Source organism: Macrobrachium nipponense, chromosome 6, assembly GCF_015104395.2.
Source record: "Macrobrachium nipponense isolate FS-2020 chromosome 6, ASM1510439v2, whole genome shotgun sequence".
NCBI classification, from domain to species: domain Eukaryota; kingdom Metazoa; phylum Arthropoda; class Malacostraca; order Decapoda; family Palaemonidae; genus Macrobrachium; species Macrobrachium nipponense.
In genome coordinates, this window is record NC_061108.1 from 28,784,531 (window position 1) to 28,810,656 (window position 26,126).

Consider the following 26,126-nt stretch of genomic DNA (forward strand, 5'->3'; position numbering starts at 1 on the left):
AGTAGGACGCCTCGAAAAAGACGAGCGCCTACCAGGAAATCGACGTACAGTAGGCTCTTGGCGCCTATCTTGCGGGGAGCGGCTACCAGAAGGACGCCTATCAGGCGCATGGCTCCTACCAGACTCTTGACGTCTGAAGGGGGAGGAGTTACGAGTAGGAGAAAAACGTCTACTCAACGCCCGATCCGAAACTCGGGGAGAGCGACATCCGGAAGACGAGCGCCTACTTGTAGAAGGGCGCCTTCTAGTTTCTCGAAGTTGCTGAGGAGAAGTTCCACAAGAGGGAGACGAAGAAAGAGGTCTGTTCTGCTCCAAGTAACTATCTCCTTTTGGCCGTACCCTCGAAACAGCGTGATGAGCAGGCGAAGAGCGCTTACCAGAAGCGGGAATCCAATCTGGAGAAAAAACTTCTTTCTCCACAGAGCGTCTGACCGATGTTTGGCGCCTTGAAGCAGAAAGAGAGCCAGGAGAGCGGGGCGGGGCCGCTCGCGTGAGCTCCTACCTTCATACAAAAACTCCCCATATGAAGGAGAACGCCTACGAAGAGGAGAACGATCCTCTGAAGAAACGGTGCCTAGATCTCTTGATCAGAAGAGAAACGTCCTTCTTCCTACGCGATCTAAGGCCAGAGAGTCCACCAACGCCGAGATCTGAGTCTGAAGTCCCGCAAGGACTCTAGTAGGAGAATCCGGCTGGTCTTCCTCCGAACCAGGCGCAGATTGAGGGGCAGGAGAAGAAGAGCGATCCACAAGATCTCTTGGGCTTCTTTGCTTCCAAAGACGTTTCTTCTGGGAAAACTTCCGGGCTGGAAGCCAAAGGACTGCAGGAAGCCTTCCAAGCCCTCTTCAACAGGCGCGACGCATCCGGGGAGGTTCCAACCTCTCTTCAGAGAGGAGACGACGAAGAGGAGAAGCATTGACGTAGGATCTCCTTCTTGTAGCGATCCGAGGCAGCCTGGGAGCGTACTTCAGGATCTGCCGAGGGGACGCCTGACCGGTGGGGGCTCTCCCTAGCCCTCTTGCGGCTTTCGACTTTCCTACTCCACTGGAACTGGGAGTCTGGAAGAGGTCTAGGCCTAGAGGCACTAAGGAGCCGGTCAGACGCACCCTCCACAACACTGGGGACACTGCACTGATCACTAACACTCTCCTTACCTTCTAACTGACGAATCTTCTGATCCATAGAAAGAATCGTGGCTCTTAAAGCCGCCACATCTAAAGGACGAATCTTCGGCTTCGGTGCGGGAGCAGGGGCTGCAACTTGGGAAGAAGGTTCTACTTCTACATTGGTATTTGGATCTACATCCAACTCACTCATTCTAGACCTACTAGAACTTCTAGAGGAAGCCTTTCGTACTCTATCACGTACAACTTCCTAACATAAGAAGAGAGAGCCTTATATTCGTCTTCATTCAATACCTCGCATTCCTTACAAGGGTTACTAAAAGAACATTCATTCCCCCTGCATTTCATGCATACAGTGTGAGGATCAACCGAAGCTTTCGGCAACCTCACCTTACACCCTTCAATCACACAAACCCTAAACAAAACAGAAGTTTTAGCTACTGAATCCAGGTCAGACATTGTTAAAGAAAATTCCAGTTCAAAATCAAAACGGTCCACAATTAGCGTATGCCAAGCCAAACAGAGCGAATACGTCACCAAAAGAAGTCCAAATCAACTCCAGGCAAGCGAGAATCGAAAAATCTATCCAGAGGAACCGACAACAATTGTTATCGTTTCCAGCGACAGAGAAAATCTGACAAGCAAGGGGGATTGGTTCATACACCGCCCACCCAGCGGCGGGTAAGGTAGACCACCTGACCTACCTGTCGCGTGTGGCTGCGAGATTTGAAATTCTGTCGGGAACGTCGGGGACTATAGCTAAGTATATATCTGACAGGAAAGTTCATGTACAAAAATGCCGATTACTCTCTCTCTCTCTCTCTCTCCGACACACACTATCGATTCCTTTGATTGTCTTTGTACCTAATATGGGATAAAATTTATTTTATCAACCTTTGCATACTGCAACCAACTCTGTTTGCTCAAGGAACATCTCCCTCCATCCCCCAGCCAGCCGGTGCCATTTTTACCAAACAGTTTGTAAATCGTACATAGAAAAGATAAAATTTAGAAAATTTTGCTTCATACAACATACGGTTTCATTACTTTACACTCTCAATTTAACTTCTGAACACATTAATAATAGAAAAAATGTGAAAAGGGGGACTTTTTGGTTTGGCTGGAACGAATTATCCTGATTCCCTTTATTTCTTATGGCAATATTTGTTTCATATTTCGAACAAATCGTACTTTGAACAGCCTTCTGGAACAGATTAAGTTCGAAGTACGAGGTACTACTGTATATGAAAATTTAACTTCATTAATCATTTTCCCATCCATTATAATTTCATCTTTATTTACATACTCTGTCCTCATTATTTTCATCGTTTGCATTTTCTTCAATTTTCTTGAGTCTCATCTCTTGATGCTTGATGCATACTCTCAAGCAAGCTTTGTGGATTGTTTGGTGTTTTGCTGAGTAAAACAGCATCATCTCTCAAGTTTATATTGTTACTCCACTGCTGTGTAAACAGATTCCTCCCATTCACTATACTGAATTATTTCTCTAAAGCAAGGGGATTCAAATACATGATTGAAAAATGCATTAAAAATGGCATCAAAGATTTGCATTCCATGGGGATAATTGCCATGTGCTCTGTATTTTTTTTTGGGGGGAAGGGGGGTAAATAAAGTTATCAATACTATATACCTAGGAATTACATTTATGAAATCTCATTATATGAGGAGTGGTATCCGAAGATGTGGAAAAGTATATCTTAGTTTTACCAGACCACTGAGCTGATTAACAGCTCTCCTAGGGCTGGCCTGAGGGATTGGATATATTTACGTTGGCTAGGAACCAACTGGTCACCTAGCAACGGGACCAACAACTTATTGTAGGATCTGAACCACATTTTATCAAAAAATGTTTTATTATCACTAGAAATAAATTCCTTCGATTCCGTGTTGGCCAAGCCGAGAATTGAACTTTGGGCCACCAGATTGGTAGCTTGAGCGCAAAAACCACTCCTCCAACATGGAACTTTGAAAGTGTGGAGTATTGAACGTAATCTCTCCCAGTGGGGACAGTATGCTAAGGTTGCTCCTATGCAGTATCTTGTATCAAAGTTGGATAGAAGAATAAATTATACAAATGGATGAACACAAAAATATCAGTCCTTTTTCTCATTAATAAACAAAACGTAAATATTTTCATAAAATATCAAGAAAACATTATGGAGGAGTGATAATGGTAGTTTATATTAGAAAATGTCTCCAAGGGTTGCGTGAAAGAGAGAGAGATTGGTGGAGGAATAAATGGGAGCGGTTGAATGGCAGTCGTGAGCCATGTGTCTGTTGTGGTGCTCTGTTGTGTATATCAGTGGCAGGAGTGTGTTACAAGAGTCGTAAGAAGTAAGGAAGTCACTGAAGTCACAGTGTTGGTTTTGGCAGCAGTCTTATCCATTGATGGTCAGTTGATGTGTTATTTGATTGATTTTGATGTTGTCAAGTTGTTGTGCGTGCATCTGTCTGAAGTTGAAGAGGTTGGTTGTGCATTTCCTTGTCTGTGAGAGGCGGTTGGGGACAGTGTTGGTAGGTTGTGCTAGGTTGAGTTGTGTGGTTGTCATGTTGTTTCGAGCTGTTGGTGTTCGTCTGCGCAGTGATTTGTCAGGTTGTTAAGTTGCTGTAGGGTTGTGGTTCTCAGTTGGTTGTTTTGAGTTGTGATTATCGGTGGTGGTTGTATCTCGACTAGCCTACATCCAGCGGACAGCACAGCCTAGCCCTGAGTATCTGGGGCCTGAGCATGTGTTTGAGTTTTGTGTGTTCTGTATTTTGTTGAACCAATTTTCCTGCAGGTAAAAAGTAACATAAAGGGGAAAGTGTGCTGTGGGAAATTTTGTCAGCTTGTATGATTAACGTAACTGTGGGGAGTTTGCTTGCTTTTTTTTTTACTAAGCTTTGATTCCACCACAGAAATTTTTAGCACCCGAATAGGGACTGCTTGTGTGGCAGCTGCAAGACGATTGGTCTAGGCTAGTGTGTTTGAGTGGTGAGAAAATTTAGGATGGAAGGATTAAATAAGGTAAAGAGGCTGAAGGAGAAGTTGAGGTTGGAGAGAGAAGTGAGAGGACAATTGGAAGTAGAGAATGAGAGGTTAAGGGTGGAGTGTGAAGAGCTGAAGAGTGAGTTACAGGAAATGACAGGAATGCTAAGGAGTGTGGAAGTGGAAATTAAAAAAGCAGTGAAAGGAGTGGAAGAGAGAATGGTTGAGAAAATGGAGGAAGAATTCGGAGTAATGATGAATGCAGTGCAGGAGATGATGAAGGGATTCATGGGAGAGGGAGCAGTAGGAGGTAGGCCTACTGGGCCTTGTGAGGGGCCAGGAGTATTTAAGAAAGTGAAAGAACAGGTGGATGAGAGTACGAGTGACGAAGGTGATTTGGTTGTGATAAGTAAGGGAAAGAAGGGGAAGACACAGGATAAGGATAAACCTGAGGATGAGACTAAGAAGGAGGCTGAGGAAACAAAGAAGACAAAGGGAAAGAAGGTTAGTAAGGGTGATGGAAAGGATGAGACTAGGACTGAATACGTTGGAGAAAGGGCTGAGAGTTATTTAGATAGCAGTGAGTGGAAACAGGTAGGTAGAAAGAAGGGTAAGAAGAGCATAATCAAGAGCATGAATGTTAGTATGGAAGTTGATTCGTTGTATTTGGACAAGGTTATGAGGGATCAGAATGGAAGTAGCGAAAGTGAGAGAGAGTGAGCAGGAAGTACGAAAGGCTGTGTATATGAGAGAGGTACCCCGATGCGTTGCGAAAGGTGATTTAGCGTGGATGTTGCGAGTGTAAGGAGATGTTGTCAAATGTACCGGGGGAGGTAATATGGAGGAGTGATAATGACAATTTATATTTGATAACGTCTCCGAGGGTTGCATGAAAGAGAGAGAGAGAGAGAGAGAGAGAGAGATTGGTGGAGGAATAAATGGGAGTGGTTGAATGGCAGTCATGAGCGTGTGTCTGTTGTGGCACTCTGTTGTTTATATCAGTGGCATGAGTGTGTTACAAGAGTCGTAAGAAGTAAGGAAGTCATTGAAGTCACAGTTGGTTTTGGCAGCAGTCTTATCCATTGATGGTCAATTGATGTTGTGTTATTTGATTGATTTTGATGTTGTCAAGTTGTTGTGCATGTGTGTGTGTCTGGTTGTGGTGAAGTTGAAGAGGTTGTTTGTGGATTTTGGTGTCTGTGAGTGGCGGCTGGGGACAGTGTTGGTGTTGGCAGGTTGTTGTACTAGGTTGAGTTGTGTGATTGTTGTGTTATTTCAAGCTATTGGTGTTCGTCTGCGCAGTGATTTGTTGGGTTGTTGTTGTTAAGTTGTTGTAAGGTTGTGGTTCTTGGTTGGTTGTTTTGTGTTGTGATTATCGGTAGTGGTTGTGTCTCGACTAGTCTATATCCAACGGACAGCACAGCCTAGCCCTGAGTATCTGGAACCTGAGATGAGTACATGTGTTTGTGTTTTGTGTGTTCTGTATTTCGTTGAACCAATTGTCCTGCGGGTGAAAAGTAACGTAAAGGGGAAAGTGTGGCTGTGGGAAATTTTGTCAGCTTGTACAATTAACGTAACTGTGGGGAGTTTGCTTGCTTTTTTTACTTAGCTTTGATTCTGCCACATGTTACAGTTTGAGTGCATCACTGATGAAAAAGTAACAATAAGTTATTTTCAGTAAACAATAAAATCTTAGGAAACTGGAGTAAAACCGAATGAACTTTCATTCTACCATGATTCTGTATGGACAAAAGATTGGTCAAGTTTAAAAGTAAAATCTTCTAGTTATCTAATACTTTCTTTTTAGTGCCAGTTTTGGCCAGATGCGTAAAGGTTACAGCAATTTCTTTGTCTAGCCAGTACTCATATGTGCTCAATGAAAAGTTGTTGGTCTAAGCTGTGAACAGGTAATCTCAGGTTTATAGTTTTCATCTTTTAAAAACTATATTTGCATTAATTAGTACTACAGTGGTCCCCCCATATTCGCGGGGGATGCGTACCAGACCCCCCTGTGAATAGTTAGAGCCAGCGAATGTTTGGAACCCCTATAGAACGCTAATAACAGCCTATTTTGTTAGTTGAAACTCAAGAAAAGCCCACTTAAAATTTTCACACTTGGTTTTTTAATAGTTTATCACAAAAAGTGCATTTTATGATGAAATTGATAAATAAAACCAGGAATTTGTGGATATTTCTCACAGAAAAATACTGTGAATTTTCCGCAAATAATGCAGGGAAACGTTCCCGAGAGAAATCTGCGAATGTGAGTCCATGAATCCGGAGAACGCGAATACAGGGGGTCCACTGTATATCTAGTTGTATCATGGTTGAAAATATTTTTATGAAATGCTTCTTTGTAACAATATGCTAAAAAGTACATAATTTCCAACCATGGTCTATTTATCTTCATAACATCTTGGCAAAACATTTTGCATACTGGGAAACATTAATTTTTAAGCCCTTTAGTTTACCTGAAAACTTAATTTCAGTCTTGTTACATAAATAAACTACATATTTCTATATTTATTTAAAAGATAAGAAAATTTACATAGCCAGAAAATTTCCCAAAGGCTTACCTGTGAGAGAATCAAAAGAATGTTGATGATAATTGCAGCTGCCATTGCACCATAGAACCAACTGAAGCTTCCAATTACACCAATAAGGAGCAAAACACATTCCAAGACAATATGCATTAATTCCTGAAAAAAGTAAAGTGGAATTACAAAAAGACCTTTTTGTTGCATAGTCATCACAGATGTCTCTGTTTTATGAAATGCCTATATAGAATATTGTTAAGGTAACACAACAGTACATACTAGTCTGTTAACTGTTGCTGGAATAAACTACTGTTAAGCCTCTTCCACACGGGTGAGCTTACCTCGACGTACATTGTTTGATGTGACGTCAGAAACGGAGAAAAAGCGGCAAATTTCTGACTTTTCCGCAGTTTCTCTGCTTCTGACGTCACATCAAACAAAGTTCGTCGAGCACAGCTCGACCTTGTGAACAGGCCTTTACAATGGTTATCAGATCTTTCTGCCAACATATCACCTTCCCTCCCCATCATCTTCGTCAATCACATGAATATACTCAAAACTCTTTCTTCTTGGAGTTCCTGACCTCTTGAATTTGCTTCATTTGCCACACACAAAAACACAATGTTCTGTTGATTTTCAACACTTAAGAACTGGAAAATTTTGAAGGCTCCAAAATCATTGATTCATTCAGTCCTTCTCCCTGCCTCTGACTTCTTGTCTCTAAGCTAATGACCCTATCAGCTCCTCTGATTCTTCATTAAATTTCTTCAAGTGACAATGTATTAATGGGAGAAAATTACCTACATCATTCAAAGAATCACTCCATGCACTTGCAGGGAATGCACAGATTACATTTCAATACACCTTCTGCCTCTTTTACAAATTTTTTCAAATTAAAAAAAAAAAGACTATGTATTTGTGAAGTATCAACTAAATATCATGTGCAGGTAAGTAGACAATAAATGTAGGCTGCTTTAAAACACTCATGACGTGCCGGAAGAATCGAACTGCAGTCTGCAAGGGAGTCATCAGCATAGCCATTAACACTATCTAGAATTATTTCAACCTACAATTCCAACCCCTACTCCTCCTGCAAATTTCTAGAATATAATGCTTGTGAAACTACTCTAACAATGACTGTGGAAGGGTATTTCATATTCTTGCCCAATATTTGCTAATTCTATCTCTTCCGTGAATGGAGATTCAAAACATATTTTACAAGTATACAACCAGGTTTTATCATGTGAATAGTACCATAGGGCAATCCAGCTGTTATTTGGGAGTGCTCTATTAATTCAATTACAGGCAGTCCCCGGGTTACGACGGGGGTTCCGTTCTTGAGACGCGTTGTAACCCGAAAATCGTTGTAAGCCGGAACATCATAAAAAATCCTAATAAAACCTTACTTTTAATGCTTTGGGTGCATTAAAAACTGTGTAAACTACATTCTTATTGCATTTTGTATAAAAAAAACCTTCAAATATTGATTATTTTGCATTTTTAGTGTCATATTTCTTGTGCTAGATCAGCTTTGTAGGCGTCATAACCCTGGAAATAATTTCTGATGAATATAATTGAAAAGCGCCTTAACCTCGGAACGTTGTAAGCCGAACCCGTCGTAACCCGGGGACTACCTGTATTTTTATGGTGATTACAGTTTCCCATTATTTTCATATAAGTAAAATGTGTTAACTTCAAACTGTAAAATGACATATGACACTGCAGAATGCTTTAACTTCATACTATAAGAGATAACATACGACAATGTCTCCTGATGGTTACTGGGAGTATGCCTATGTGATTTTATGATTAACTTTGCTTTCATTATTTTTTTTTAACTTTTCTGCTTTCTGTTGAGACGGGTAACCGGAGTTATGATTATAGCTCTTGGCTTTTCTGGGTTTTGTGGGCTTTTTATGAAGCAGAACTTTTGCAGTAACCTTCTACCTTGTTTCCTGAGTTTTGGCTTAAATTGTAATTTTGGACATTTAAAACCTTTCCTATTCTGTTGATTTTAGAATATTTTGCCCTTTTGCTTTAGTATTGCTTATAACCAACGAAGAGGGTACCTGTGACTAAGGCACAAGATTTTTCAAGTGTTCAGAACAGGTGTTGTGTACTTCAGCCATAGTGTTCTGTGTTTGCTTATTTATATTCTACTGGGTCCTATGATGTTTTTCAATATGCTGCAATGTGCTTGTCAGTACTTACAAGGACAAGTCAGTAGTCCTTTCCATTTCTATATGAGATAAAACTCCATTGTTTGCATTTGTCTGGTAGGGATCAACATTGCTCACCTTCATATATGCATGAAGTGACCATTAAGTAAACAGTGGATCAGTGGTTTTTCTTTTCACTGAATACTAATCTTTTGCCATGCTGGATCTATCAAGTATAAGGTGTTCATTTTATTTGTAAGTAGGGATAATTCACATATTAAAATAAACCATACCCTAGGAATTTATTATGATACTATGGCATCTACATCAGATGTAATCCTTTCCCCCCTTTTACCTTTTCAGTTACTATCCATCTTGTAGATATAGCTTTTTGTCCAATGTCATTTACCTCCTCATATACCTTGTTTTCTCTCCAACTTTGTGGTTATTTTTCTTTAGCTTCAATTATGCTTCTATTTTCAAATACTACCAACACCTCTTCTACATCTTCAATTTTTTCTACACGACTATAATCTCTTAAGTTAAACCATCCCTTGCCACCTGACTGTGAGTCTTGTACCCTGTACGAATCAACCCAAGAACTGCTTGATCTTTTTCTTGCAAGACTTAATAGAGCCCATTCATCTGCTTGTCCTGTATTTTTTTTTATAGCTCTAACTCTGTTTTCCCTTTTTGAATTAATGCATTTTCACCTTCATCTTCCAGTGTTTCATCTGCCAAATCTCTTTCTATAGCTTCTTCTATTTCTGTATTCCTTCTCCAGCCCATTATCATCTCCTTTCCTTTCTGCCCCTCTACAATCCCTCCCTTGGGGCACAGGATTTATCCTTCACCGTATGTTTGATCTATGTTAGGTATCTTTTCTTTCTTTGTTGATAGTCTTGGAATCCTATTAACATGTATTCTAGCTACTTCTCTTAGATAACCCCCATGTTGAACCACTACCATTTTACCTGATATACTCCCATTACCTGAGCAGGTCCTCTCCATTCACTTTCATTTTCTATCTTATTTAATACCTCATCTCCCACTACAGCTTCTTCAAATTTATGTTCTCTGATATTTATGTTTAAAGCAATTCTTATTTTATTACAAGACTAATTTTTTACAAACACTTCTCTGGCCTTATGCATTTGCATTCAGTGTATCCCTTACTATACTTTCTTCCATACCTTTCTCCCTGCTTGCAAGACTTGACTTCTCTTCTCCCATTAAATATGGCAAAGAAGGGTTTTCCAAATATCAATTGGTTAGGGGAGAAACCATCATTATTTATTAGGCAGTTCCTAACACTTACTACCCATCTTAATGCTATGGACAAATCCACTTCCTCATCCTCCCTCATCTTTCTTAAACTTTCTTTGATTATGCCTAAGTGTCTTTTCACATATTCCATGGCTCCATGGAGATTTAGATGCTGTGGCCAATATTTCAATATTCAAATCTTTCTGCCATCATCCTCCTTTTTTCATTCTGATAATATTTTAGAAGGCACTCCAAATATAGCAAACCACCCATTAAAAAATGTTTTTATAACAGTTTCTGGCTTTTTATCTTCTATCCAAAAACCCTGACAATATTTCATTGCCATATCTGCCATTACCAACAACTTTCTCTCTTCTACCTCTCGCACATCCATTGCTACAACTCCATTAGTTGTTTAAGTCCAAGAAAATCCTACTACTGGTTTAGCCGAGTTTCTTTTGTATCTTTTACATACCTCACAACTTGCAATCATGTCTGTTAGTAATTTTTTTATTTCCTCCTTTTCTTTCTCTCTCAAACCATCACTCCACTGTGCTTCTTCTGTTAGCTTCCTTATTTATTGCCCCTTCTATGACCAAATTGTAGCTGCTAGGAGAGACATCTGGTATCATATGGGAAGAAAAGGAGAGTTGGTGGTGGGATGAAGACATTGAGAAAGTAGTAAAAGATAAGAAGGAGGCAAAAAAAAAAATGGGAAGAGTCACAGTCAGTGGAAGACAGAGATAGGTTGAGAGAGAAAAACAAGGTGGTGAAAAAGGTGGTAGCCCAAGCTAAAGCAAAGTCGTATGATGATGTGTATAATGAGCTGGGGACAAAGGAATGATTAGAGAAGATGATCAAGCTATCAAAGGCTAGAAATAAGAGCACCAAAGATATTACACATATCAAACAAATAAAGGATCAAGATGGTGTATTACTTAGAAAGGAGGAAGACATTCTGAAGAGATGGAAAGAATATTTCGAACAGTTGTTAAATGAAGAAAATAATAGACTAATAAGAGAGGATGGGCAAGTGAACATTGGCATGGTAATGAGGTTTTCTAGGCAAGAGGTACTAAATGCACTGAAGAAGATGAAAAATGGGAAGGCAACCGGACCAGACATGATTCCGGTGGAGGCATGGAAAGCATTAGGAGATGAAGGATTGGATATACTGTACGATCCTATGATAAAGATCCTTGAACAGGAAAAGATACCAAATGAGTGGCGTGGGAGTATATTGATCCCAATTTTTAAAGGGAAAGGCTATGTCCAAGAGTGTGGTAATTATAGGGGCATTAAATTGATGTCCCACACTTTAAAGATACTGGAAAGGATGATAGATGCTAGACTGAGAGAAGAAGTACAAATAGTTAAAGAGCAGATGGGATTTATGAAGGGAAGGGGAACAACAGATGGTATATTTTGTCTGAGGCAAATAATGGAGAAATTCGGGGAAAGACAAAGGGACCTACATATGGTATTCATTGACCTTGAAAAGGCTTATGACCGAGTCCCGAGACAAGAGGTAAGGAGGAGTCTGAGGGAGGAGAGGGTGCCAAACAAGTACATGCGATTGATACAAGAGATGTACCGGAATGTATTTACCAGAGTGAGGAGCAGTGTTGGGGAGACAGAAGGTTTTGAGGTGAGAGTAGGATTACACCAGGGGTCGGCTCTGAGCCCATTTATCTTTAACATAGTGATGGATGTTATAATAGAGGAAGTAAGGGAGACAGTACCATGGAACATATTGTATGCGGATGATATTGTTGTGTGTGCAGAGAGCAGGGAAGATCTGGAAGTGAAATTGGAAAGATGGAGACAAGTACTGGAGGACAGAGGAATGAGAATAAGTAGATCTAAGACAGAATATATGTGTATCACCACTGAGGGGGATGATAGAGAAAGTATTCAGCTTGGTGGAGAGCAAATAAGGAGAGTTGATAAGTTTAGTATATTTGGGAATCTTTTGTTAACGCTGGAGGAAGTATGGAAGAAGAAGTAAAACATCGGGTACAAGCAGGCTGGAACAACTGGAGAGTGGCCTCTGGAGTTCTTTGTGACAAAAGAGTGCCGCTTAGGTTAAAAGGAAAATTTCACAGACGGTGGTAAGAACAGCAATCCTGTATGGTACGGAAACAGCAAGCATGAGAAAAACAGAGCAGAAGAAGATGGATGTGGCAGAAATGAGAATGCTTAGGTGGATGTCTGGGGTGACAAGAGAGGATAGGATCAGAAATGACTACATAAGGGGGTCAACTAAGGTGGTGGAAGTATCAAAGAAAGTGCAGGAGGGGAGGCTGAGATGGTATGGACACCTGTTGAAGAGAGATGAGGACCACGCTGGGAGACATACTATGGGGGTGGAGGTGCAAGGAAGAAGAAGAAGAGGGAGACCAAGAAAGAGATGGAAGGACTGTGTGAGAGGAGACTTACATGAGAAGGGAATTGATGAGGCAGAAGCGCAGGATAGAAATACGTAGATGGAAACGGCTCATCCGAAACGGCGACCCCATATAAAAATGGGAACAAGCTGGGAAGAAGAAGATCACTGCACCTTTAATTTCCCTAAGACTCCCCTCCAACCTTCCAGTAACAATTCTTCTACCTTCCTCCTCAAAATTAGTATCACTCATCCTCCTCAACTCTTCCCGATTCAAACACGCTATTTCTGGGCTCAGTCCGTGTCGCTTTGTGAAATATCCCTTTAGTTCATATTTCTAAGGTAAATAATGCTAACATTACCAGAGAAAAATAAAAGAGGGGGATGTCAGAGTATCCTGACTCGCTCACTAAATAAAAGAGGGTGTCGGTATGGTACTGGGGCGAGTGAGACCACTACCACGGACCTCTTGTCATTTAGAATTCTCCTTCACCAAAATCCCCCTCCTTGAGAGAGCTGGGACACAGCCGGCGCCAGCAACTACTACTACACACTTACCCACGCCGACAACAGCGCCTCTCGTGGCCATCCTTTTCGTTAGCGACTTCTCGCACACACGTGATTTTTCTCTGCTCTGTGTTTTGTGCCCTAACTTTGGATTATCTTTCCACTATGGAGTTCCAAGCTATCGCCGCAGCTAAGTTAAATACTGCCGAAAGGTTACACGTATTTTTAGCCAATCAGGATCCGTTTTAACCGTTTTTTAGGTTCATTAACGGCCCTTCCTTGTCTGGTCTCGGGCTCGCCATGCCGGCTCGCCTTGTGTTTATCTTATAGCTCCCGCGGTCTCCCATACCGTGGTGGCTATTCTGTGCAGTGCCTATAATTATTTTATGATTATTTTAGTATGGTGCAGGAAGTGCTACAATTTTTCATGTTTTACATCGTACTATTCAGAAATCCTATGCCTCCATGTCTTAGCTTAGTGTTCATGCATGCATGTTCCTTTGTCTAGGTCTGTTAGGCAGTTGGGTTATATATGTATACATTATATATATTTCCCACTTTTCTTTAGTCCAGCCACCCTGGCCATCGCCCTCCGTTTTACGTATCGGCAGAGGCCAGCTCCCGAGTTGTTGGTCTGTCTACCTTCCAGGTAGGCTAGCCTAACTTCTCCTGGACGCCCCCTCTCTTTCTCTTACACGTGATTTCCTTCTTTTCCTTTTCATTACGATGTATTTGTTATGGGTTGCATATTTGAGACGGTTTGCATTAGCCTAGGCTATGTTTTGTCTGTCCCGTTCGCCTCGTGGTCCAACCACGTTCGCAGTGGGCCAGCTGATCACCTCAGTCCACCAGCTCAGCCCCCCCCCCCCCAAAAATTATAAACAAAAAAAATAAATTATTTATTATACTTCCTTAACAATCCTTCCCCACTCCCCATCGTGGGGGGGGCGGGGGGGAGGTAGTCCGTCGATCGCTCCAAGTAAAACAAAATAAACAACAACATACAAAATTAAGGTCGCTTATGGCAACCATACCTGAAGCACCCCTCCCCTCCTCCCTTCTCAGGGAGGATACGGGAGTTACGGACGAGGGGGGGTCCTGAGTCTGGGTCTTTTACCGTTCTCTCCAAGAGTTTCGGGAGGGGTACCCCGTGCGTTCGGGTTGGGTTGGCCACCCCGCCAGCTCGCACTGGGTCCTCCTCGGTTCTCTCTATCCTCCCCATCCGTTATTCGGCGGACTCGCTCCGCCAGCTCCTTGGGGGTAGCGGAGAGTAGCCTTCACATGCATCCCTCAGTATTCACATTTTATGATTCATAGTTCTGTTGCCACTTCCGCTAGTCCGGCGGAGCACCCATTCACCATCTGGGTTCTCTGTCTGCTTGCAAAAGTTTTTTACGGCGGAGTTACGCTTCGCTTGCCTTGTTTATTATTTATTTTATCTTATTTTGTTTTAAGTTTATGTACTTGGGTAATCTTCTCGTGTATCTCCGCTGTGATTGTACCCTCACCTCGGTGTACTCTCGGTTTATGAGCAGGTAACTGGTTCGGCGGAAATCTTCGCTCCGGTGTACCGGAGTTTTTCGGACCAATTTACCACGTCCTACAGACTTTCTCTCACGGAGTACAGGAGAGGATTATGCCCAGAATAAAATTTTCACTCCGGCATACAGCGGAGCTTCATATCTCTTAACAGGTTAGCCCTGTTAGTAACTGCCGATACTTATGTATCTGTTCACTTACAGGCTACCAACTGTCAAGAGGTGGGGTGCAACTCCATCCTGCAGGACCCATGCGGTCATGAGGTCTTCCGGACCCACACTCCCTGCGCTGTCCGCCATAATGATTTGATTGTATGGCATCACGAGGCCTGCTCCATCTGTTATGATCTGGTGGATCAGTTTACTGCCGGAGTAAGTATATACCAGTGTAATACACTTGTATCTGTTCTTGGTATATACTGCTATAAAAGCATATGTTAAGATATGTATATAAGTATGACTTAGTCTTAAGTATTAATCTTATATCCTCGGGGCTTCGTTGTAAGGATTACAATGACCCTTTATTTCAGGCTGCCGCCGTGAAGGACGCCGCGTCGGCTACCTTGAAGGCCTGGGTAGGAGGCTTTGGGAAGAACGTCTCCAAGGGGCAGCCATACATCCTGGACAAGAGTATGGCTGTCTGCATCTTCCCAGGCGGCAAGTCGACCGGTTACGTCGACCCAGCAGCGGCAGCTCCGTGCATTGCTGCTATTCAACAACAGGTGGCGCAGGCATTAGCGGAACAAGGGGCCCCGGAGATCGCCGAGGACGTTGCAACTCTTGACTTGAATGTAGCGCCGATGACGGTAGGAGAGAGTGATTTATTGGTTGAGGTAGGTTTGCTAGGCGCTCAAGGGCTTCCCTTGGGTGTTTCTGGATCTTCGTTCCCTATTCCTTCTTCTTCTTCTTTTCAAGGCTTTTCTGAGTCGGACATGCCGGCTAGGACGTCATCAGCTTCAGCTATCCCTAAAGTGAAAGGGAAGCGGGAGCAGAAGACCCTGGAGAGGACATCTTCTAAGAAGACCTCGTCCTCGTCATCTCATAAGACTCCGGCTCACCATCCCGGAGCAGAGAAATCGAAATCTTCTTCGACTTCTTACTCGAAAGGGTCTAGAGGCAAGTCCTCTAAGGAGAAGGCTCGTGCTTCCTCTGAGCCAGAGCCTTCGATGTCCACCGGAGCGCGTCCTAAGACTCCCCGCATCGGTCAGGGACTCCAGTCCCTTCGATACAGAGGCATTCACCGCAGGTGTGATGCAACAGGTGGGCAATCTAGTCGGTTCTATGATGAATGACAGGCTGGAACAGATGCTTGCGCGCATCTCCACCTCGTTTGAGGAGTCGGGTCAGTCAATCCAAAACATATCGGAGCGACTGACAAACCAGGAAAACCTGTTGGCGGGCCTTAGGGAAAATCCCCCAGCAGTTCTTCCTCAGGGCAGGTGCCGGAGTAACACCCATGCCGGACTACAATACTCTCCCTCCCTTCACCATGAGCAATCCTTGGAGGGTCGCAGCCTTTGCCCCCTTCAAGGATGGGATGATTTCTATTCCCGATTGTGGAACTCGAAGAATTGAGGACTTCGAGTTCCACCCCGCCAATCTCCAACCACCTTTTATGGGCTACGCTCGATTGACGGAGATGGCATTGAGGAGGGAAGATAGGATCCCGAAGGAAACTGTCATTTACAGTCGGGATCAAGCCCAGAGGGAATGGGTTAGATGCCTCGAAGAATGGGATTGTACAAACACCAAGCTTCAGGCTTTCAAGAGCCCATTCACCATCTTTGTGTCAGAGGAGGAGACACCGCTCCCCTTTATCACAAAGTTGGCAGAGGTGACTATACAGGCCGCCATGAAAGACGAGCCTATGCCTCAGCTGAGAGAGTCGGATCCTACATCCCTACTCTTTCCAGGTTCTGAAGATCTCTGGGCTGATCTACCGGCTTCCTTCACTATCGGGAAGCTCAAACCGGATTGTGCTATTGAACAGTTCGGGGAGACTACCGAGGTTACCGGATAACCTGATCCAAGCGGAGTTTGACGCTAGGACCAGGTTAGGGAGGACCCTGAATGCCTTGGTTATGACAGAGGTTGCCGCCATCACTTATGGGACGGAGCCTCTGTTCAAGCTATTGGCAAAAGCTCAAACACAAACCGTACAGTCTGACCTGTACGACTTTGTGGTTGCTAGGCGTAACTGCAGGAAGCACGTCCTGCAGGAAGCCACAATTAGGCACAAGCCGAACAAATTGCTTGTGTCATCCATTTGGGGAGCTCACCTCTTCCCCGAATCCGTGGCGAATGAGGTTCAACATGAAGCGACCAGGCTGAATCAGAGCCTTAAGGTCCGCTGGGGACTTTCTGGCAAGAGGAAGCCAGAAGGTACCCCCTCAAATGTGAAAAAGCAAAAGAAGCCCAGGAAGTTTACACCTTTCCAGGCTCCGCAGCAACAGCAGATGGTTCAGGCGGTCCCCGTTTCCCAAATGGTTCAACCGTCTTCTTCGAAGAACCAGAACCAGCCCATTCTCCTGCTGACGTCTCAGAACCAGCCCTCTACTTCCTATGCTGTATCCCCAGCCTTTAACCCTGTTTTTGAAGGACAGGCATTCCAAGCCTTCAACAGGTTTGGAAGGGGAAGTAGAGCTAGGGGTGCATTTCGCCAAAGGGGTGGCGGAAGGACACCCAGCAGGGGAAAACACTTCCGTGGAGGACGCAGAGCATGTCCTGCCCAAAGTCAGTGAGAACCCTCAGGTGGGAGGGAGGCTGTTCCTCTATCAACCACAAGATGGGGATTCAGCAATTGGGCACAAAGCATTGTGTCCAAAGGGCTGGGATGGAGTTGGATCAAAGGTCCCCCTCCATCCAAAACATTCCTTCAAATACCAACAAAGGAATTGACAGAGTATGCGCAAGAGCTCCTTCAGAAAGGAGTAGTATCAAGAGTCAAACATTTAAAGTTTCAAGGTCGCTTGTTCAGCATGCCAAAGAAAGGCTCAACAAAACAAAGAATAATTTTAGACTTGTCCCGTCTAAACTTATTCATTCGTTGCGACAAGTTCAAAATGCTGACTATCTCGCAGGTGCGGACCTTACTTCCCCGTGGGGCCGTCACCACCTCTATCGATCTTACAGACGCATACTATCATATCCCGGTTGCGAGACACTTCCGCCCATATCTAGGCTTCAGGTTGGGAAACCAGGCATTCTCTTTCAAAGTGATGCCCTTCGGGCTGAACGTAGCCCCCAGGGTGTTCACGAAAATAGCGGAATCAGTAGTCCAACAACTGAGATCACAAGGGATAATGGTAGTCGCGTACCTAGACGATTGGCTCATTTGGGCAACAACCGTCGAGGAATGCCTCAAAGCCACAAACAAAGTAATACAGTTTCTGGAACATCTGGGGTTCCAAATAAACAAGACCAAATCCAGGCTGACGCAGGAATCTCGTTTTCAGTGGCTCGGCATTCAGTGGGATCTGAACTCCCACACTCTGTCAATTCCGTTGGTCAAAAGGAAAGAAATAGCCAAGTCAATAAGGCAATTCCTCAAATGCAAAGAAACATCAAGGAGAAACCAGGAAAGGATCCTAGGTTCCCTCCAGTTTGCGTCAGTCACAGATGTTCTGTTGAAAGCAAAGTTGAAGGACATAAATCGAGTTTGGCGCTCAAGAGCAAATGTCAAATCTCGAGACAAGCTGTCAGGCATCCCGCCGATTCTTCGCAAGCGTCTCCGCCCCGGGCGGAGACCAAAAATCTGTCCAAATCAGTTCCTCTCCAATTTCCTCCTCCGGCGTTGGTTATCCACACGGACGCCTCTCTGAGTGGGTGGGGAGGATACTCCCAATTCAAAAAAGTTCAAGGGACTTGGTCGCCTCAGTTCCGCTGGCTTCACATAAATGTACTAGAAGCCATGGCAGTATTCCTCACTCTAAAAAGGCTTCTTCCAGCCAAGAATTCCCATGTTAAGCTGGTATTGGACAGCGCAGTAGTAGTACACTGCATCAACAGAGGAGGATCCAAATCAAGACATGTGAACCACGTCATGACATCCATCTTCTCTCTAGCAACCAAGTACAAATGGCATCTTTCCTCCACTCATCTGGCGGGAGTAAGGAACGTGATAGCAGACGCTCTGTCTCTCTCAGTTCCTCTAGAATCGGAGTGGTCCCTGGACAGGCGCTCGCTCATTCCAGTGGGTATGCCAAAAGGTCCCAGGCCTCCAGGTGGATCTTTTCGCGTCACAATCCAACCACAAGCTCCCTTGCTATGTGGCCCCCAACCTGGACCCTCTGGCCTATGCCACAGACGCCATGTCCAAAGATTGGAATCAATGGAGGAAGATATACACCTTTCCTCCAGTGAATCTTCTATTGAAAGTCCTGAACAAACTCAGGTCGTTCAAGGGACAAGTGGCTCTAATAGCCCCAGATTGGCCCAAGAGCAATTGGTACCCTCTCCTTCTGGAATTGGGTCTCCAGCCTCAAAGGATTCCGGACCCCAAACTCTCTCAGTCAGTACAAATGAGGACTGTGTTCGCTTCCTCAGGAACTCTCAAAACCCAAACTTTATGGACTTCATGAAGTTCGCGGCTAAGAAAGATGCAAATATCGATCCCCAACATATCCTTTTCTTAGAATCGGATAAAAGGGAATCAACATTGCGCCAATATGATGCAGCAGTTAAAAAACTGGCAAATTTCCTGAAGGAAACGGATTCTCGAACCATGACAGTTAATTTAGCTATATCCTTTTTCAGATCTCTGTTTGAAAAAGGTCTAGCAGCTAGTACTATTACAACCAATAAGTCAGCTTTTAAGAAAATCTTCCAGTTGGCTTTAAGATAGACTTAACAGATTCTTACTTTTCGTCTATTGCCTAAAGCTTGTGCTAGGCTCAGACCTTCAAAAAGACCTAGTTCAATTTCATGGTTCTTGAATGACGTTCTCAAACAGGCTTCAGATACTGACAACGATTCATGCAATTATATGATGATATTAAGGAAAACATTATTCTTACTAAGTCTGGCCTCAGGAGCCAGGATATCCGAACTGACGGCCCTTTCCAGAGACTCTGGACATGTCGAATTTCTCCCATCAGGAGAAGTTCTATTATCTCCAGATCGTAGTTTTTTGGCTAAAAACGAGGATCCCTTGATGAGATGGGCCCCTTGGAAGGTCCTCCCTCTTCCTCAAGACCCTTCTCTATGTCCGGTGACGACCTTACGAGCCTATCTGTCCAGGACATCACCTAGGTCATCAGGTCCCCTTTTTATAAGGGAAAAAGGTGGCACTATTTCTTTAAAAGGGATCAGACAACAAATCCTATATTTTATTAAACAAGCTAATCCTGATTCATTCCCCAGAGCCCATGACATCAGGGCAGTAGCCACCTCTATTAATTACTTCCAGCACATGAATTTCGATGATTTAAAAAGTACACTGGCTGGAAGTTGCCGAAAGTTTTCAAACGTCACTACTTGAAATCCTTGGAATCTCTTAAATTTCCGGCAGTGGCAGCGGGAAACATAGTTTCCCCTGACACTGTCTAGTAGTTGTAGTCGAAGATCCAGATCTCCTTTCTACCTGCCTCACTAATATTTTCCTTTAACCCTACCGTCAGGCTCAATCCTGTTTTGAGCCTTAGCTGCCTAGAATGGCTACATATCGTGAGGTGTCCCTTATTTTTTTGCTAGGGTCACTCACACATGTAAATAGCATTGCCAATTGTGACTATTTTGTGATGTTCTCCCTTATTTTTATGCTAGGGAGACTCACTTGTATATATTAATATTTAATAAATTCTAGTTTTAAGTTATCATAAGTTAGTACAAGAGTAATTTTAAGTTCTACTAAGTATTTTAAGACTAACTCACATTATGTTATACTGGGTTAGTTTAAGTATGATAACTTTGTAACAGTTTGAAAAACTAGATTGTAATTATTTTAGTTTACTTTTGTGTTTTCTTAAGACCTTCCATTGTTTCTTTCTCAATCTTGTGCTAATTCTCTGGTACTATTTCACAAAGCGACACGGACTGAGCCCAGAAAAGGGATTTTGACGAAGGAAAAATCTATTTCTGGGCAAGGGTCCGTGTCGCCTAGTGAAATCCCCCCGTTTCTATCCCACCCTTGCGCCCAGGATGGGTCCTCTAACGTCAAGGATGGCCACGAGAGGCGCTGTTGTCGGCGTGAGTGAGTGTGTAGTAGTAGTTGCTGGCCCCGGCTGTGTCCCAGCTCTCTCGAGGAGGGGGATTTTGGTGAAGGAGAATTCTAAATGACAAGAGGTCCGTGGTAGTGGTCTCACTCGCCCCAGTACCATACCGGCACCCTCTTTTATTTAGGGTGAGCGAGTCAGGATACTCTGACATCCCCCTCTTTTATTTTTCTCTGGTAATGTTAGCATTATTTACCTTAGAAATATGAACTAAAGGGATATTTCACAAAGCGACACGGACCCTTGCCCAGAAATAGATTTTTCCTTCGTCAAAATCCCTTAATGCATGCTAGTCACAATTCCCTCACAAACTGTCAACTTATGCCCTGTGTCTAAATTGCATCAACCTCTTCCCAACATTCTTCCTCGATTTTACTAATTTCTCTCTTCTTGTCCAGTTTCTTTCTTCTTATTTTCAAAATTCTGAGGACAATCCCTAGCACAATGCCATTCCAATTTGCATATTATATACAATGTTACTTTCCCTACTTTATTTATGGGGTTTCTTCCACCTCTACCTCAATTCCATTTTCCCGACATCTTTGGCTTTCCCTCTCTCCGGGAAATTGCATAGCCTTCTGACAACCCCCACCATTCCCCTTCCTCTTAATTCCCTAATCCCACAAATATAAATTTTAGTAATAAAATTTATTATTTGGATACTTACCTACTGTTAAATTTAGCTATATCTCCCCGCCAATTAAGCGAGTCGGCATTCAAACAAAAAAAACGAATGGCTGCCCAGATGACTGTCTAGTTTACCTGTTCTCCACCAGGTGTGTTTCGAATGTTTTAGCTCGTCAGAATTCTCCTTGACAGCCCACAAAGTTGTGGGGAGGCTGGGTGGGTCTACTTTAACAGTAGGTAAGTATCCAAATAATAAATTTTATTATGAACATTTATATTATTTGAGATGAATCTTACCTACTGTTAAATGTAGCTGATTCCCACATTAAGAAGAGGATGGTGGATAGTGCAGCTAAACAAAATTCCGCTCAGCCATTCGAGGTAAAGGTTTCTTGTACGAAACCCAAAACATTCTCACCTGATCTGGAATCCTTGGTGGATTTTACTACCACCAGATATTGGATTCCATTTAAGGAGCAAGGCTCTCATACATATGCAGCAAAGAGCAGCCTTGCGGAGAAAACCGCTTTGATTTAGCCAGTATGAAATGCAAGCGGTATGAGGGACCCCTGTGCCTGGGTCCAAAAGCCCTATCAAACGACAGTCACTTAAAATAAATACCTTTAAGATATAAAGGTACGCTCCTATACAAAATTTGTACCTTCACGCTCCCTAAAATATCAAAATAAGGGATTTAAACAAAAGAGCCTAAAGAATTGCTCTTTTTTTTCTGTTCAGGAAAAGACTACCCACTACCTTCTCGACCTCATCGATGCAAGTTACAGATCAAATCATAGCCGGTCGCCCGAAAGGGGGCCTTTCTTTCCTGTGGCACAATCGTTAGACAATATGATAAAGGTGATGACCTACAGGAGTGACAGATTGCTGGGGCTTCAAGTGACAGTAGGGAACTCTAAAATCCTAATTATTAATGTTTATATGCCATGGGAAAATAACAATAATTTTGATCATTACTGCATGATCCTAGGGGAGTTACACAGTATTATTCATGATTCTCCTGCTGACCATATTTGTATAATCGGGGACCTTAATTCTCACCCCACAAAACAATTTTATAATGAACTTACTCGCTTCTGTCAAAATCATGCTCTCCAAATTAGCGATGTAATGCTCTCCCTCCCTCCTCCTATTCATGTACATAATAGAGCGGACGCTATTACAACCTCGTGGCTGGACCACTGAATCACATCTCCAACAACTTCATGATTCTATTATGACCTGCAATATTCGCTATGATCTTGCAACGGGCTACGATCACATCCCATTACAGGTGTCATGTACCCCATCCCTACATACCGTGAACCCCCGAAAACTGTTGGCCACCAGCAGTAAACTGGGATTTTAAAAACCACAGAAAACCAGATACTTTAGGGCGACCATGGAAACCAGGTTGCGGTCAATAGTTCAACCGGCAGATGCCTTACTTTGTACTAACACAAATTGTAGAAATGACCACCACAGGAGGGACCTGAATGAATTCTATTCGAACATAATCTCCGCTATGCTTGCTTCGGGCAGGACTGCCTACAGATTTCGTCAAGGTAATTCTTGTAATATACCTGGATGGAATGACTTGGTTAAAGATCTGTATACATACTCACGAGAAATGTTTTTACTGTGGAGGCAAAATGGTAGCCCAAGGGAGGGGCCCGGGGCCCACTGCATTACTAATGAGACAGGGGAGAGCGCAGTTCAAACTTGCTCTTAAGCACTGCCAGGTTAAATGAAAAAAACAAACTTAACGAGCCGATGCAATGTCTAGAAAACTTAGAATTTTGGTGATTATCCTCGTCTTTGGAAAGATATCCAGTCCTTAAATCCCAAAACTAAAAAGCTATCACAGAGAGTAGGACGAAGCAGTCGGAGACGAAGCTATCGCAAGTATGTGGGGTTATCACTTCAACAATATCCTGAATTGCATAAATGATCAATATTCCCGAAGGGATGTAGATAACCTCCTTACTGACAACATTCATTTTCATTTTGCAGACGCCGTATTACGCCAGGTAACATCAGCAATGCCATAAACAGCCTACCTAATAATAAATCGCCCGGCTGTGATGGTCTTCCTGCAGAGGCCTTCAAATTCTGCCATCCGATAATTTACATTTTGCTAGCTGCCCTATTCAATGCGTGCATAATTCACCGGTTTCTTCCAGACTTCCTACTCTTAGTCCAATTGATACCATTAATCAAAAACAAGCTAAAGGATGCAGCTGACCCTGGCACTATCGGCGATTGCAATCACAACGATTGCATCGAAGATACTTGAGTCTGTTCTTCTAGTGAGACTTCTCCCCTTTCTACACACCACTGACAACCAGTTCGGGTTTAAAGCAAACTACTCAACCGACACCTGGCATCTACATACTGAAAGAATTGCCGAATTACTACCTATCATCACCTCCCTGGTTTTTCCTTTGTTTTGTAGATGTGAGAAAAGCATTTGACAGAGTAAACTACCTGAAGCTCTTCCTGAAGCGCATAAAAGGGGCACCCTGTATCTAATTGGCAATTTTGCATTGCTGGTTCTCCACACAGCAATTCTTTGTGTCAAAATGGGGTAACGTATTATCTTATACCTTCAGCTCCCTAAAACGGGTCTTCGGCAAGGGGGCATTCTCTCCCCATACCTGTTTAATATGTACACAGAAGCCTTGAATGTCAAACTGAACTCACTCCCAATCGGATGCACCGTCAATGAAAGAACTATAAAAAACCTCTGTTACGCCGACGATATGGTTCTGATTTTCCCATCAGTGCAAGGTCTCCAACGACTCATCGACACTTGCCGCCAATATGCAGAGGAATTTGATATAATCTACAACGAAACCAAGACCCAGTGCATGTTGCTGCCCTCCGAGATCAGTTAAGCATATTGCAGAACCACAAATTTTCCTTGGAAACCATCGGCTGGAATTTGGTGCATGAATTTCCGTATTTGGGTCACATTATCACCGACGACTTAAAAGATACGGCAGACATTGAACAGAGGCGTCGTAAACTATGTGCAGCTGGCAACATGATTGCAAGGAGTTTTGCCTTCTGTCACCGAGACGTGAAACTGCTGCTCTTCCGCTCGTACTACTACAGTATCTATGGGTGTTCCCTCTGGACGAACTATACCCGAGAGACCATGAGACGCATCACTGTTGTGCACAATGACATTCTGAGATGCCTCACAAACACTCCCCGCTACCACTCCACCACACAGATGTTCATAGAAAACTACCTGGACAATTTAAAAATCATTGTTAGGCGAACAATGTCCATCTGGTACCCAGTGAGAAACAGCAGCAACTCGCTCATACAAAGCATCCTAAGGAGTGAAGCAAGAAGAAGATCTAAATTGAGGGAAAGATGGGAAAATGAGGCCTTTGTCCCCTAAAGGACTTAATCTCTGTATTGGCAAGATGTATGCTGCAGTTTTTGTCATTATTACATTTATTGCTGATATTTTAATTTTTCTTTATTACTGTGATTACTATCAAGTTAAAGTTTTTTTTTTTCATTCAATTTTTGTATTTAGCCCTCTGGACCTGACTACTGTAACCACCTAGAGACATTTAAGTTATATAATTTGTGCACTAACTGTTATTACTCTCAATGCATATTTTTTTTTTTCACTCCAATATTTTACTGTTATTACCAGTATTATGATTACTAGCTTTTATGCTACCTCAGCTATTTTGTGGATAAGTGCCGATTATTCATTTTCTTTTTCTTTTTTATCATGTCTCATGTATCTAGATTGTGTATATTACTGTCTGTATTTTGTATATTCAATGTATATGGCCCTGAGCTGAAATAAAGCATATTCATTATATTATTATTTATTATTATTATTATTATTATTATTATTATTTATTATTACTATTAGGGATTTAAGGGCTTTACTGTTTTTCAAAAACACAATTCTGTATACTTTAAAGTAGTGATCGGGTAAAAACCGAATTGTACTTCTATTGTGTCACATCAATCCTATTCTGGAGCAACAAATTGACTTAACACTAAATGAAGTTACAACTGCCGCTCACATTATGAATGTTTACCTTCAATAAAGGTAGAAGATATGGAGCTAGTTCTCATTTCATTAAGCTATCCAATACGTCACAAAGGACCTTGTGTTTCTTGACAAAGTTTCTAAAGTTTGTAGAACCACAAAACAAAAAGTTAACTTTGCCTTCAAGCTTAACCATTGGCAAAGACAGCCAAGTTTTCTAAAACCATAAAACAAAAGGTTGATTTTTTTGCCTCTTCCAGGCTTAACCTTTGACAACATCATCTATGTTTCTTAAAACCACAAAACCAAAGGTTAACTTTGCCTCTTTCAGCATTTACCTTTGACAAAGATGTTCAAGGTGTCTAAAAGGTTGATAAAAATGTTCTAAGTTGAACCTTTAAAATTTAAATGCCCCAACAGGATAGAGAAGTTTCCTCTTCTTCCCCACTAAGGGATTACATTGGAATTCTTACAAGGCACTGTAAAGCATAGCCTTAACATCACCCTCAGCTCTAAGGCAGAAAGCTAAAATAGCATTCCCTTTACACCAGCTTAAAGAAGCATGCTGACAAATTTACTTATTAACCACTGCTAGTGCTAAATAAAAGGTTTTACAGTAAATTCAGATAAAGTTTAGACCCACATCTAAACTCCAGGGAGAGACTTGATATAGAGATGAAGGGGGCTTCAATCTCAACAACTTTAAGTGCTGGTCCTCAGCAAGATCTAAAAGCACTTGATGCAATACCGAGGAAAGTAC

The 26,126-nt window shown here is 42.6% G+C and overlaps 1 protein-coding gene across 1 annotated transcript in view; it reads right to left on the reverse strand.

The window, feature by feature from the left end:
• The window catches only part of LOC135216474 (uncharacterized), a 247,331-nt gene that overhangs the window by 14,767 nt on the left and 206,438 nt on the right, over window positions 1-26,126 (reverse strand). Inside the window, exon 8 of the mRNA XM_064251843.1 lies at window positions 6,687-6,809. Within this exon, the coding sequence (XP_064107913.1) occupies window positions 6,687-6,809 (123 nt within the window). The remainder of the gene's footprint in view (window positions 1-6,686; window positions 6,810-26,126) is intronic.